This window comes from Dermacentor albipictus, chromosome 10 (genome assembly GCF_038994185.2).
Source record: "Dermacentor albipictus isolate Rhodes 1998 colony chromosome 10, USDA_Dalb.pri_finalv2, whole genome shotgun sequence".
In the NCBI taxonomy this organism is placed as follows: Eukaryota; Metazoa; Arthropoda; class Arachnida; order Ixodida; family Ixodidae; genus Dermacentor; species Dermacentor albipictus.
Genome location: NC_091830.1, coordinates 9562056 through 9576224, shown reverse-complemented (window position 1 = coordinate 9576224; position 14169 = coordinate 9562056). Strand labels below are relative to the sequence as shown.

The 14169-nt window shown below is 42.7% G+C and overlaps 1 protein-coding gene across 2 annotated transcripts in view; it reads right to left on the bottom strand.

The window, feature by feature from the left end:
* THADA (Thyroid adenoma-associated protein homolog) overlaps positions 1 to 14169 on the bottom strand; it is a 94168-nt gene that overhangs the window by 13803 nt on the left and 66196 nt on the right. For both annotated transcript variants that reach the window (XM_065454682.2, XM_065454681.2), the window contains exons 28-32: positions 13175 to 13359; positions 11840 to 12116; positions 9237 to 9337; positions 4255 to 4340; positions 779 to 1176 (exon numbers count right to left, since the gene is read on the bottom strand). In XM_065454682.2, the coding sequence (XP_065310754.1) occupies positions 779 to 1176; positions 4255 to 4340; positions 9237 to 9337; positions 11840 to 12116; positions 13175 to 13359 (1047 nt within the window). The remainder of the gene's footprint in view (positions 1 to 778; positions 1177 to 4254; positions 4341 to 9236; positions 9338 to 11839; positions 12117 to 13174; positions 13360 to 14169) is intronic.

The window sequence follows — 14169 nt, the reverse complement described above, 5'->3', positions numbered from 1 at the left end:
GATGGCTGGTTGATCCCGTTGATAACACATACTACTACTGCTCATACACACGTAGCACATACGTTTGCTCTGACTACTGACAAAGCGTAAAAGGTGTGAAAAGGAATAACATAGAAGGCATTGTTAGAAAATCATGGCTACGAAATGCCTAGGCCTAATACAAGAGTAGGTTTGCGCACCACATTGTTAAACATGGGCTGCACTCCTGGACAGTTACTTAAGAAGACCCTTTCATGTTCATAATATTTCACGGGGCCTGCGCCAGATGCATCGACGGGTGGCAGCGTTTCCATACTGTGATAAGATATAGTGCTCGGCACTGTGCCAAGAATGTCATTGCTCATAGATACTGATGCGCCTTGGAAGATATCCCTGAAAGTGACGATCTGAGAAGATGGCACATCTTTTTAGGCCACTCGTGGAAAAAAAATCACCTCTTTTCCGGCAAATCCGGCATTTCGGACTTACGTTTATTCAGAATTTTTGGCACTCCCCATTGAGTTTGAACTATCGGTCAGCAACAGTATCACCCAAACATTAACGAACAGGCCTGAACAGAATGGGTAGACCCAAACACTGACAACACATCCACAGATGCCATGGATGTGTTGTCAATGTTTGGGTTAAGTCTGTCAGTGGCTGTACAACAGAAGCTTGGATCGGTACAATCACACACGTGCGCAACACACAGCCAGATGCACAATATAAGCAGACAGAAGGGAAAAGTGTCTTTCGTCAAGTTTCAACACAGATGCTCAGATGCACAACTGTTAGTCACCTCTGCAAAGCACGCCATGTACTGCTGGTGCTCTCCAGGCCCATCACAGACTGTGCGGATGACACGGTTGAGAACCTGCTGAGCCATCCGGTCGATGTCATTTCCAGCAGCCAAGCAGCAGCTGCTGCATAGTTGCGCGACTGATGTACGCCTCACAAACTGCAGTGTCATCCAACGGGCCTCAAGTGACATGGAAGACAGTGACCTGAGCACAAAGCCAAAGTATCCATCCGGTCCAGGGAATAGGTCCGGCCAGCGCAGGCCCAGTTCGAGGAGGAAGTCCTGGCGTGTCGTAATAAGAAACTCCTGTCCCGGTTCCTTCCTGAGGCTACCAGAGTGTCTCTGGTCCGATGGGTCTTCCAGCAGCACGGCTGCTATAAGTTTGTATGGCAGTGTACCTTTTGAAGGAGAAGCGAAAGTAAACTTCCTATGAGCTTAGAATCTGCTGTAGGCCTAACTGGTGTACACTTGACATAGCAGGAAAGCAATAACTGTTGGACCCCATAAAAAAGAAAAGAATACACAAAGTGCAGCTGTTTCTTTCATTTTGCGGTGTACATGTGCTTGCACGTTCTTACTACTACGTGATGATAGCTTAGTCATTCTCTAAGCCATTTCATTTCATATCCTGAAATTGCATGACTGCCTGTGAGAAACTATGCTAATGAGCAGCATGAAAAACAAGAATAAGGAAAAAGAGTAAAAGTTTGCATTTCTGCACAAATTGTGAACAGTTAATGCAACATAAAGTGCAGTAAAGACGTTCACTGCCCTGTACAGTATCGATTGTACTAAATGGTATTCCTGGTGGCACACAAGCAATCTGTACATAAGTTTGTTTGAAGTCAAGTTTGTTTATGTTGTGGCTAGGGGTGCATGAATATCGGAAAATTTTGCCTACCAGTTGAACATTATATCTTACTACAGTTAATCCCAGATATATCGAAGGGGATTGTGAAATAGTTTGATATATTGATAATTCAGAATATAAAATATGCCTCTCTGAAGCTTATTTGAGATATTTGCAAGTATCAGACAGTTTTCTGAGATCATGAAAAGTGGGAAACTACCGATCTGCTTCGCCAAGGCTGCGTTGAAGGCCCGTAAGTTGGCTTGTTTTTTGCTCACGAATGTTGCAAGTCGCTCTCAGTGTGAAATGGTCTTTGATATACTGACTGCAATGCTAACAAATTTGCATAAAGTGAGGGTTCAACTTGGTGCAATGAAAGGGTACGGGGGCAGTTGCTCAAAGAAACTGAACTGCAACTGCAATAAGAATGCTTTGTAGGGGTGTATAGATCTGATGGGCCAGTGCACTACAGTGATGCCTGTCTATGCTGCCTTACCATTCAAACATGTCAGCTGTTGACACCACATGCCTATCTGGCCCCTCAATGCAGTAAAGAGCAATGGCTGATCTGTTACCATGCAGTGCTTCGGAGCAGGACGCAGGACTTGTACTGATCCTATGAGCAATCCGCTATGGGCATTACTGCAGCGCATGCGAGCATTGCACTTTGCTAAATGACGCTATTTTATACATACAAGTATCGGCGTGTTACGTTTTCTTTGCACTAAAGACTATTTTATAAAATTAATGTTATTTTATTTTCAAGTAATTGAAAAGTAACTGTATTGCTGTAGTCCTGCATGCATGTGGCGCAAAATGTGGACAAAAGAAAAGACGCTGTGTTCTCACTGTTTTTCTTTTTAAGCAATGTTTAAGTTGTTTAAGTTGCAGCAAAAAGCCTGTTCGTCTATTATTCCTTTGGTCCTGTGTTTTGTACTTCATCCTTGACAAACATGCTAAACTACTGATGTATAAACCTTTAATCCAGCCTTTACTAGAACATGCTTCTCCTTGTCTGGAATCCACACAAGCAATGCGACACTAATCAAGTCAAGGCCATCCAAAAGAGAGCGATTATCTTCATATGCCCCAGGTTCGACAGATTTTTCAGCTTCTGCAGTGCCTCCATCCCTAGGCTAGCGACCGCTTTCAGATCACCGACACACGATATTGCTAAAGTTTCTGCATTGGATTATTAACTCCTGTAGCTGAATTTCAGCACTTAATTATCTAGCCCCTGCTAAACCATCCAATACTAGAAGTAACCATTACCTAAATATTGTGCCTTATTTTGCCTACACAGACACCCTTAAACACAGTTCTTTTCCCCACATTATTGAATATCGGAATGCTTTGTTGGGTGATACTTGTTCTGTGCCTCTAAGCTTATTTTTAGCGACATTGAATAGGTAGTTATGTTCATTGCATTTGTATTGTTCAAATCACCTGTGTTATTTGTTATTGTTCTGCTTCTGATATCCACTCCTGCAATAGCCTGATAGGGCTGCAGTACATACAAATAATTAAACAAACAAACAAACAAACACATACGAATAATTACATACATACAAATAATTAAACAAACAAACAAACAAACAAATAAATAAATAAATAAATAAATAAATAAATAAATAAATGCTTCACCAACTGACCCAAAGCACAACTCTTCCAAAGTTCACCATCACTTCAGTTTAGTTGAGGGCTAGGACAGCTTCTGCCTTGCTCATTTGTCATTACATGATGTGCTACCCACACTCCTGAGCTCATCGCTTGGTGAAAGGTACATCTAGTGGCAGCTGGCACAGGGGCAAATGCCTCAGAGTTAACTGGCATTCTGATGCTGTATAGTAATGCACAAGTTGGCAACACTAGAACAATAATATGGGTTACTCAATTTTCTGAATTAACCGCAAGCTTGCACAGTAACAGCTTTATATTTTTTAATGTTGGCAACATAACTGCAATGTTCTAACATTCTAAACTTGCTAATAAATGCATCTTCATATCATTATTTGATATTCGAAAGTAAGTACTTGTAGTGACTCATATACAAAACTTTTTATGTTCACACCCCTAGTTGCAGTAGGTTATCACATTGTAGCTCGTAGCTGCCTGTTTATAATATCAAGCAAATGTGTGCCATAATGAATGAATGTTACTTTCCCACTTGCTTTCACAGTCACGGAGACAAGAGGATAACCTAAAGAAACCTAGCACTAATTATGGTAAATTTGCTACTAATTTTTCAGCCATAACACTTTTGAACTCATAAGCGTGTCATATTACTAAGTTACTCTCTCATTTTTGCACATTCAAATCAAACCTCCATAAATTTTTGCACTCAATATAATCACTTCATCATTACCATTATATTAATAATTACTTTGTGTTATTAAAATATTTTACACTGTTAGCTAGGGACTAATGTATACAGTGTCTTGTGTGTTTGCATATAGCTGCTTTGTATTTACATATACTACTCATTTCTAATGGGAGGTGCCCCATACAGTCTGTTGACTATGGGAACTCGGTCTGTATGTATGTATAATCCTCATTTGTAACCTTATCATTATGCACAAATAAAAAAAAATAAAGTAAAAAAAAGAAAGAAAGTAAAACCACTTACCCAACTGGCTGGGATCTGAGAGACATTGCAGCCAGGACAAGATGACGTCCAAGTACGCTGCCCTTGACACAAAGCACTTGTTCGCCCTACAAGAGATCAAAGTATGAAAAACAGCTAGCACTCTATGAAACTAAATAGCTGTATATTTACGCAAACATAATGGTACTATCAATATAACATGTGGAAGACTGACTGATAGTACAGTAAAACCCCACAACAAAAGCCAGAGACAACGAAATTCTCACCCCCACAAAATATTTCTATCACCTCGGCAAATGCTCATAGGATTCAATGCATTTCTTTAGGGGTGTGTGAATATCAAAAATGTTTCATGCGAATGGAATACGAATACTTAATGTCGAATATTGAATAATGATATACATATGCATTTATTAGCAAGTTAGTTTATTTTAACATATTGGAACATTGCAATTACATTGTAATTGGTAAAGCAATTAAACTGGTAAGTTGTTATACTAAAGGATTTTGTATTTGGCTCATGTTAGCTTTGGAAAATTAAATAATTTCTGCTAGTTGTCTGTTCTCGCCAACCTATGCCTTATTATTCTGCATCAATTTCCCTCAAACTCAGAGGCGTTTAACCCTGTACCAGTCTTCACTCATCACATTTACTTTCAAGCAATAACCTCAGAATTGGGGGGTGGAACCTGCAAGAGTGCACCCTCGCTATTTGCAGACTCATGCCCATTGCTATTGAGAGACTTGCTTTCCTGCAAAGCTTAGCTGTCCAGTGGCTAAGTATGTTTTACAGGTGAAATTTTGCCAACAGCATGAAATTATCACAAAATTCAGCGTGAAATCAGACACGCTTTCTTAGATTAGATAGATAAATATGCTAAGAACCATATTTGCTCCTGCACAGCCAGCAATACATTCGATCTGTTTCGCATATTCGTACCCAATCAAATATTCAAAAATTTTCTAATACCAAGTTCTCAAGTGAAGACTAATATGAAAAATATAATATTCAATAACAATCAAAATTTTTGAATATTCGAAACACCCCTACTTTCATAGTATCAATAATGAGATGTCACTAAACTGGGATCCCACTTTGATGAAATCTGCCAGAATTAGAGCTCATATTATCTAACTTTGTAACACTAATAGAGTACAAATACTACTCAAATGCACCTTTTTTCCCCCCTTAGGTAGCCTAAAATAATGTCACAGCAGGCTTAGAAGGGTGCTACCATTTTTGTTTACAAAAAACAGCAAGGCACTGGACTCGTGCTATGGCTGCCATCTTGTTTGTAAATTGCCCCTTTAGATGGCACGGCCATATCACGATCTACCTTTATTCACAAGTGACGAGTCTTTCCTTACTATGCACTGTGCATAATCTGCGGCTAGGTGAGAAAAGCAGTCAGTGCAGCAAAAACAAACGAATTCATGTCCCACGGTCATGGACTTGCTTATAATGCTTAAGATGGTGGCCTTAGAGGGTGCTGCCCAGCTCCTGGCCATTATTGGGAACTGGGGCCGTATTGTGATAACGAAAGTATCATGCAAATATAAGCATCCTGTGCTTTATGAATGCCGAATTCAGTACCGCCCAAGAGGCCTTATGCGCCCATTTCATGTCGCCAGGCAATGACCGATGAGGCCGTATTCTCGCTCAATTGCTTTCAGGGATACAATCACTTTCACAAGATTTCACCTGGCTTGATACCAGAAGTATCGGCGTTACAAAAAATCTCACGAAAGTGATACTATCTTGAAAAGTTCTTGGCTGAGAGTACTGCTCCACGGCAGCACCATAATCGCTCACTGAAGCATGGGGCAAACTTTGCACTGTTGGCAACGTGGTTGTGGATAGCTTTAAGCAAGGCTCGCCAAAGTAGGCAAACATAATTTTGGGAGTAAAGCTTCATTTTGCAGCACATTTCCTGTATGAGCTGTCTTATTTCACAGCTCTAAAATTCTGGCCTCAGTGAACAAGCGGCGGAGGCCAGTGGCACGCATAGACCGTGTTATCTGGTACAAAGTTGGGCCCTTAGCAGCTTGGTTCAACAACCATTAAACACGAACATGTTCGGTAAGCACAAATAAAAAAATACCAATGAATGCTAATCATTGCTTTTTCTGCAAGAATGCAAAGCATTTGTACATGTCCATAGTGACAGCAGATGAAAAATAATGTGCGAAAAGGCTTGACAGAACTACTGATTTTTCACATTGAAGTGAATCACGGTCACTGTTTGAAGAATGACGTTTCGGAACCGCATACGGGTTCATCATTCACCAAGTAGAACATGCAAACATTGTTACTTACTGTTCGCAACATACGACGTAACGTGCATGCACATACGAATGCATTTTTCCTGTTGTCCGGTTTACTATAGCTAACATGAACTGAATAATCAGCGATTCCAGCAGCCATGGGGATGATACATTCTTTTCCTTTGTTACGATGGTGGCATTGTCCCAGTCAATCTCGTGAGTTTGCTTCTGGGCATGCTCACAATTTCTGATATCACGTTTGTGCTCACCGAGTAGTATTGCGAACTTTCCTGTTTCACCAATGTAAACTTGATGACAATCAGCGCATGAATTTTTGTAACTGACTCCTGGGAATGCTTAAACTGGCAACCTATTTCTTCCTGGTCAGGATAGAGCTTCCTGGTCAGGATATGGGCAACGTGCACGTCCCATTTTGAAAATATGTGCGATAGTGCCTTGCTGAATACGCTGATGCTAGGGATGGCTGCAAGTGCACGAAGTCTTGCTGCGCTCTGTTCCTGGCCCCACTACACTCTTCTCAGTTTTGTGAATAAAATGACCGTAGCAGCCATCACTGGTTAGCTCACAGTGAATTGTCCTCAATTTATTTTTTAGTGCATCACCATCTGAACAGATGTGTACGGCACACATTATGCCTGCTAAAATGCCTGCCAAATGCACCCCAGCCCATTCTTATTCTTCTGATTATTTCAGTCTCGTGATCCAGATCTGCGGTCTATACCTGCCCTAAGTAGATGTATTCCCTTACCACTTCCAGTGCCTTGCTACCTATCGTAAACTGCTGTTCTCTTCCAAGACTGTTAAACATTACTTTAGTTTTCTGCAGATTAATTTTTAGACCCACCCTTCTGCTTTGCCTCTCCAGGTCAGTGAGCATGCATTGCAATTGGTCCCTTGAGTTACTAAGCAAGGAAATATAATCAGCAAATTGCAAATTACTAAAGTATTCTCCATTAACTCTCATGCATTGCAATTGGTCCCTTGAGTTACTAAGTAAGGCAATATAATCAGCAAATTGCAAATTACTAAAGTATTCTCCATTAACTCTTATCCCCAATTCTTCCCAATCCAGGTCTCTGAATAGCTCCTGTAAACACGCTGTGAATAGCATTGGAGAGACCGCATCTTCCTGCCTGATGCCTTTCTTTATTGGAATTTTGTTGCTTTCTTTATGGAGGACTATGGCGGCTGTGGAGCTGCTATAGATATCTTTCAGTATTTTTACATACGGCTTGTCTACACCCTGATTCCGTAATGCCTGCATGACTGCTGAGGTTTGGACTGAATCAAACGCTTTCTCGTAATCAATGAAAGCTATATATAAGGGTTGGTTATATTCCGCACATTTTTCTATCGCCTGATTGATAGTGTGAATATGGTCTATTGTTGAGTAGCCTTTACGGAATCCTGCCTGTTTTGCATTTTGTGCTTGGCTGTAAACCTAGGTATGTAAAAAAATGGGATAAATTTTCTCTCTTGTGGAACCACATGATCCGCAGCTGCTACACCAGTGGCGAGAGAAAATTCCTGTAAGTAAGCGATTAACTAAAGCAAAATAGAAAATATTTGCACAACACTTTGAGAAGTAGATGATTTTTTATATGTAGTTCAGTGAACACAAGGCATGTGTTCTACTAGACGAAATGAAAGTCCCTCAAATTTGAAAGGGACAATGTCTGAGGAAAGTAAGACGCAATATGCTCAAGACAGCCTTCCTAGTTGTTTCCGTCCTAGTTTCCTTTCTTAGTTAGTTCACTTTCTGTGGGTTTCCTGCTCCTGTAGCTTGTACAAGTCCACACAAAGAACCCCACTAAATGCCTTGCATTGGACCTGTAAGGTTGATTCAATGAAATAAAATGAAATAAACGCATGCTTTGTATACTAATGTCTCTGCACTAGCTGCGAGAACTGCACCATACTGGCGCCAGGGTGTCCCAAGGAGACAACAAATCGGATATGCAAGCAGGTGCGGAACCATGTCTAAGAACGGCTGTGTGCCACTGCTATAACGGCAGAGAGACCGCAGCTTGGTCTGGCCTTGCGCCTGCTTCTTCAATTGGTCAAAGCAACGCCCCTCCCTCCCAGCCCCTTCAAATTTTTTTTTTCTTCTGCATAGCGTTGCCTCGGGAACACACTGTGAAGCGGCAACCGGTGTTTCAGGATCTGTCCTTTCCAGATGAGCGGAGTCAGCACTCCTGTCTATCTTACTGCACAGAACAACTCCAGTCCATCGACAATGAAGATACAACTTCCAAGACGAGTGAGAGAGTGCCACAAGCGAATTTCGGAAGCTGCAGGGAAGGTCACTCGCTTTCTAGGCATGTCTCTAGAAACAGTACGGTGCAAAGGGTCAGATTTTACACTGTTGCTATCAGGAGATTGCAGTTCATCAACGCTTTGTTGGGCAAATGACAATTTTCCCTTTCATGGATGCTTTGTTCACATTGTTGCCTATTATAAATGATTAGCAATGATGTTCTGCCTCTTGAACTTCTTAATTTCGTGGCTGAAGCAATAGCGAAAACTTGACGTCACAGCTTCCAGGCATCAGGCACTGTTTAAAACAGTCATGATAAATGGGCTTAACTGCATTACTTCCCCAAAATGAGCCTTTTCAATTAATTCCTAGTTAAGGATTGATGGACTATGCAGTATACAGCCAAATTTGTGGCTCACACACACAGCTAATGATTTAAAAGCTTGAAACACAAACTTACGAGCTGGCTAGCCAGACTTTTTCTTCCAGCTTGGCTGAGAACAGGGCGACGAACGATGGCTCCATACAAGACTGCCTTGTGTAGCCAATCACTTGCAGCACCTACATGGTGGCACAAAAAACAGCAACCCACACATTCACTTTGTACACAAATTTCTTGATTTCTTGAGGTGGGATACATGCATAAAGATATTTTATTTATAGCTAGTGTAATCATATGGTATTTGAACAAACAATATGAGAATGGTAGACGGCAAAATGCTTGGCAATGCACAACAAGTCTGGGACACTAAATGGGACACCAAAATGATTTGGTTCGCTAATGCATTTGATTCTAAGAAGGCTGCACCAAGGATTCATCCCAACTGCATCTTAAACATGAATAAGGATTCGTCCCAACTGCATTATTATATTGTAAGAAGTACATAATAGCAAGGCTTTACTGCACAAGCCAAACCTAAGCTTGTGCAAATATTCAATATTTTTCAATAACCAAGTGAATATTAGGCTATTCAACATTAACTTAGGTTTGAGTATCAGCACAGTCACCAACCAATAATTCTACCTTGTTGGGGGACTGCCATTCGGTCTGAATAATAAAGAATTAGAAATACCAGGTTCACCTGAATATAAGTGACTATATTCCACAAGCGGCAAAAGAAGGTGTGCCATATTCTCGGATGGTCACTTTCAGGGTATATCTTCCATTTCGCGTGGCTATTACAAGAGATACACTGGTGTCAAGCAGCTACAGTATTGTTGGCACAGTGCAAAGCATGCTATCGTTTGCGCCGCTAGCACATTCATGTTCTGTATAAGGTACAAGTGCGATAGGATCCTATTGCGTCCCATGCACTGTGTGCTTTGGGTGCGAGTGAAAGTGTGCGAGGGTGAGGCAAGAAAGATGGTGGCTTCACGAATGCCGCCTTACCACACGAGCAAAGGGAAAGAGGGGGAGGAGAGCAAGCTTGCAAAAACGCAATCAAGTGCGCGCGAGGGCGTGGGGGCAGAGTGAGGGGTAAGTTGGCACGTGTCTTGATTTCTGGTGTACGTCTCGGCCGTGGCTGCACATAGCCGTAAGCATGGCTGAGCACATGTTTGGTCGCACACCCTGCTTTAGAGTTAATAGAGTGTTTTAGCAGAACGTTTTTGACGGTCTGCTCCGGTCTCGCGTACCCGCTCACAGTTAGCGGAGCGGTGGACGAAGAATCAATTTTAGCGGTGCGCCCGGCTGCGTCCGAAAGGCATGTGCTTGCCTGACGCGCCACCTTGCCGCAGAAGGTAAAACCGCTATGAACATAATATTCAAGTTGTAAGAATTGCCGCAATAAAATAATATATTTGGAATTGCTCAAATGTCTGAAGGCATTTCACGCAATACATTGCATTTTCATTTCTTATATATATATATATATAATCCTTACATTAACAAAGCCGTTACGCTGTGTTTTAGCCAAGACAAGGTTTTTTGCTCTTTCAGTACACCTAAAACGTGGTCCGCACAAACAAACGTGCACACATGGCATGGTTCTGGAACGGGTTCATGGCCACAACCTCCCTAAGTAGAAGATCTTCGTGTCTCCTATGTGTACTCTAGGTTTGCGCTTTACAAATCCCGATTCAAACGACCTCGTGGACAGGCCAGCAGCACTGGGGGCAGCCATTTTGCTTCGCTAGACCCACTTGAAGCGCTCGCCGCGCTCCGCTGAGAAAGCTTTCTAGCGGAGAGGGGGCTCCCGTCCGCTCGCCCGCTCACTGCTGAACGGGTCGCGCATGCGCACCTGCGCTTCCGCTAGCCCTCTGAGTGGAGCGGACCGTCAAAAACGCTCTGCTAAAACAGCCTAATTTGCCACATGTGAAAAAGTGATGTGCGGAGAAGGTGTTAAGCCTGGTATGCTGCCTGGTCAGCCTAGCATGCGGGAACAACACTCCATCTTCAACACCAGCTTCCTGTGCCTATTTGGGAGGGCCCCTCATCTGATTTGGGCCTTATAAACAAACAAGCACAGCTCTTAGACTACACAACTGTGATCGTGTGGGCAATGTATGAGACAGCTGTGTGGTGCGAGAATGGTCAAAATTTCAAATGGAAGGCCGCGTGCCCTTCCCTTCAAGGAAGCCACGCTTCGAGTGAGAGTCACACGCACAGATGCCTCTACACTCGATGCACTGCTTGCAGCGTTCCAAACCGTGGCATGCGATTTTAGTTAATCATCCAATGCGAGGACCAGTTTGACCAATGGAGAAAGGGATCTGAGCCTGCGGCAGTGACACGAGAGGACAGTCGAGGTGAGTCTAGTGACTGTGTGTGTCATCTAAGTGAACTCAATGAGCCTCCTGTATATTGAGTGCATACTGAGAGCATCCCTCACGCCCTGCTGTAAATATTATTGCAAATATATATTCTTTTAGTAAAAGGTTTCTCGTTATATTTGGCAGTGACCAAGATCCGCCACCTGCAAGCACCAGCTGGCGAATCTGAAAAGCTCATCGTCTCCACACGAGTGGGACTCATCAGCGGAAGAAGCCACCAGCCTGTGATTTCACTGTAACAATAAATGCTCATGGAGACCCTCGGCAAGCTGGGTATCCTGATGGCCTCACCTGGAGAAGCGTTCCATGGACGGCATTGTGGCTGACACATTGGTCGGCAGCTCCAGGCAGGGTTGAAATGAGTTGCAGTAGCAGGGTGCGTCGTGCAGAAGGCGCCACCAGTGGCACGAGCGCACGAGCTGCCAGGGCACGCACCTTCCACACGGGGCTGCGGGCGCACCGTGCGACATGCGGCACAAAGTCCTCCAGCCGAAAGCTGCCTTCCACCACAGACGGGAACAGACGTGCCAACAGCAGCAGCACAGGAAATGCATTGGATGACAGAACCCTGGATGGAAGATTCATTCTGGGGATTGAACATGTCAAAACAACACTGGAGCTATGAACAAGAAGAAAGGGAGTTAACTGAGGGGCCCGATTTTTATTAGTCATATCATGAGAAGCCAACAAGCAAAGATGCCAAGGAAAACAAAGGGAAATTACTTGTACTTACTAATAGAATTAAAGAAATGATAAATTAATGGCAATGAAAGTGGATGAAATAACTTGCTGCAAGTGGGGAACGATCCGTCTTCGCATTACACGTGCGATGCTGGGTGCATCGCACGTGTAACATAAAATGAGCCACTGTCACAGGCACAGAATATGTTTCTTAATTTGATAGGCGTGCATGCACCATTTTCGGTCACCGTACCTTATTAGGCCCTTAGCTGCCTAATAAGCATATGGCAGCCATGCAGAGCTGTTTCCGATGTTGCTGCAGTGATTTGTGCCCTTGTTTCACTTGCCATGCGTGTCTCATATATGAGACCGTTACGGAACCTAGTATGCATTCCTTAATTATCGGCACACGAATGCGCCATGCACCAAGAAGAAAAAAAAAAAAAACCATCGGTGTTTTAGGAGAGCTAGCAAAACGGAAGGCTGCAAGATGAAAAAACTCAAAAAGTTGAGCGGACGTTTAAAGCCAACAAAAGAAGCAGCGGTCTATCTAACTCTGAAGGCCTGCCAGTAAACTTATCAAGGGTCTCGGTGCTCGTATTGTGACATGAGATGGTACATATGTGTGTGTAAACAAAGGAGCACATACCATGTTTCGCAACAGTGGCACGTTTCAAAGCTTTGTATGCTTCACCGCATAGCACAGCTGCATTGCGGAAAAGCTAACTTGTACGGCACTACTTTTATGTGAATCATACATACTGTTTATCCATATACATATTCATCCATACATACTGTTGGGGCATTTTTTTCTGTCTTTTGTTAATACAACCCGCCAGTTAATTCAACCGGTTTCACCGCTTCCATCATGATCGAATTAATGGAAGTCGAATGTATATCTGATGGAATGAGTGGTGGGCAAACTGAGCCGAGCCAAGCACTTACAGATCGCGTGAGTAGGTGGCCGACTTGGACAGCTCTTGCAGGAGAAAACGAAAGAGCGGTGGAAAGCGCAAGAAGAAGACATGGCCTGTCAGGCAGTTCTTCCTCTGCGTCTCCTCACGGCTACGGTTGACGCCAAAGATGCGGGTCATCAGCGTGCTGAAGAGTAGAGTTGCAGAGTTCCTCACCTGCATGCAATGATGGTTCGGTCTATACACCACACATGTATTCTGCTATAACACAAATTCATGTTTTGAACAGTGCTGTTTGAAACAAATACACAGCTCAAACTAAGAAAGAGCAAAATTATTGCTCCATACTAGTTGAAAAAGCTTCCTCTGACAAATAAAAATCTGCCATGAATTAGTACTTCCATATGAAGCACATTTCTGAAAGAAAAGAACAAATTTTGTTTTATTTTTCAAGCAACAAAGATTAGTTATCTGAAAGGAATTCAATCTCAAACACATAAAAAATGTTCATGTACAGCTTACAGTATAAAAATCTAGTTTGACAGCACCTACAGAAAGCAAATCTTTTTCTGAAGTGCTATAACATTATCTGCCCAGCAAAAAAATGACACCACACTTTTTTGCTGGAGCTGCATATAGCACTGCCAGTCAGGTAACCTTAGTAAATCCTTACACAACTCGCACAAACCACGAGAACTGCTTCAAATCTCCATTCCACAGTTGAATCTAAACATAACAGCAAACGACTAGATTAACTGTAATAGTATTATACAGCTCAGGTCCTTTATCATGTATCCAGTTATAGCGCAGGACCAGACATAATTTGGTCTTTTCTGACTCCCACTTATCCTTCCACAGAATTTTGTATATATACATACCGCTTATAGTGCAGCCAAGCGAGACAAGTACCAATTATAATGCAGTTGCAGGAAAAACCCACAGGCAAGCAAGGGCACGCCGGCTAAGAGGAGAGCAACGAGGCCGATGCGGAGGAGGAGATGCGGAGCGAGGGAACAAGCAAGAAAC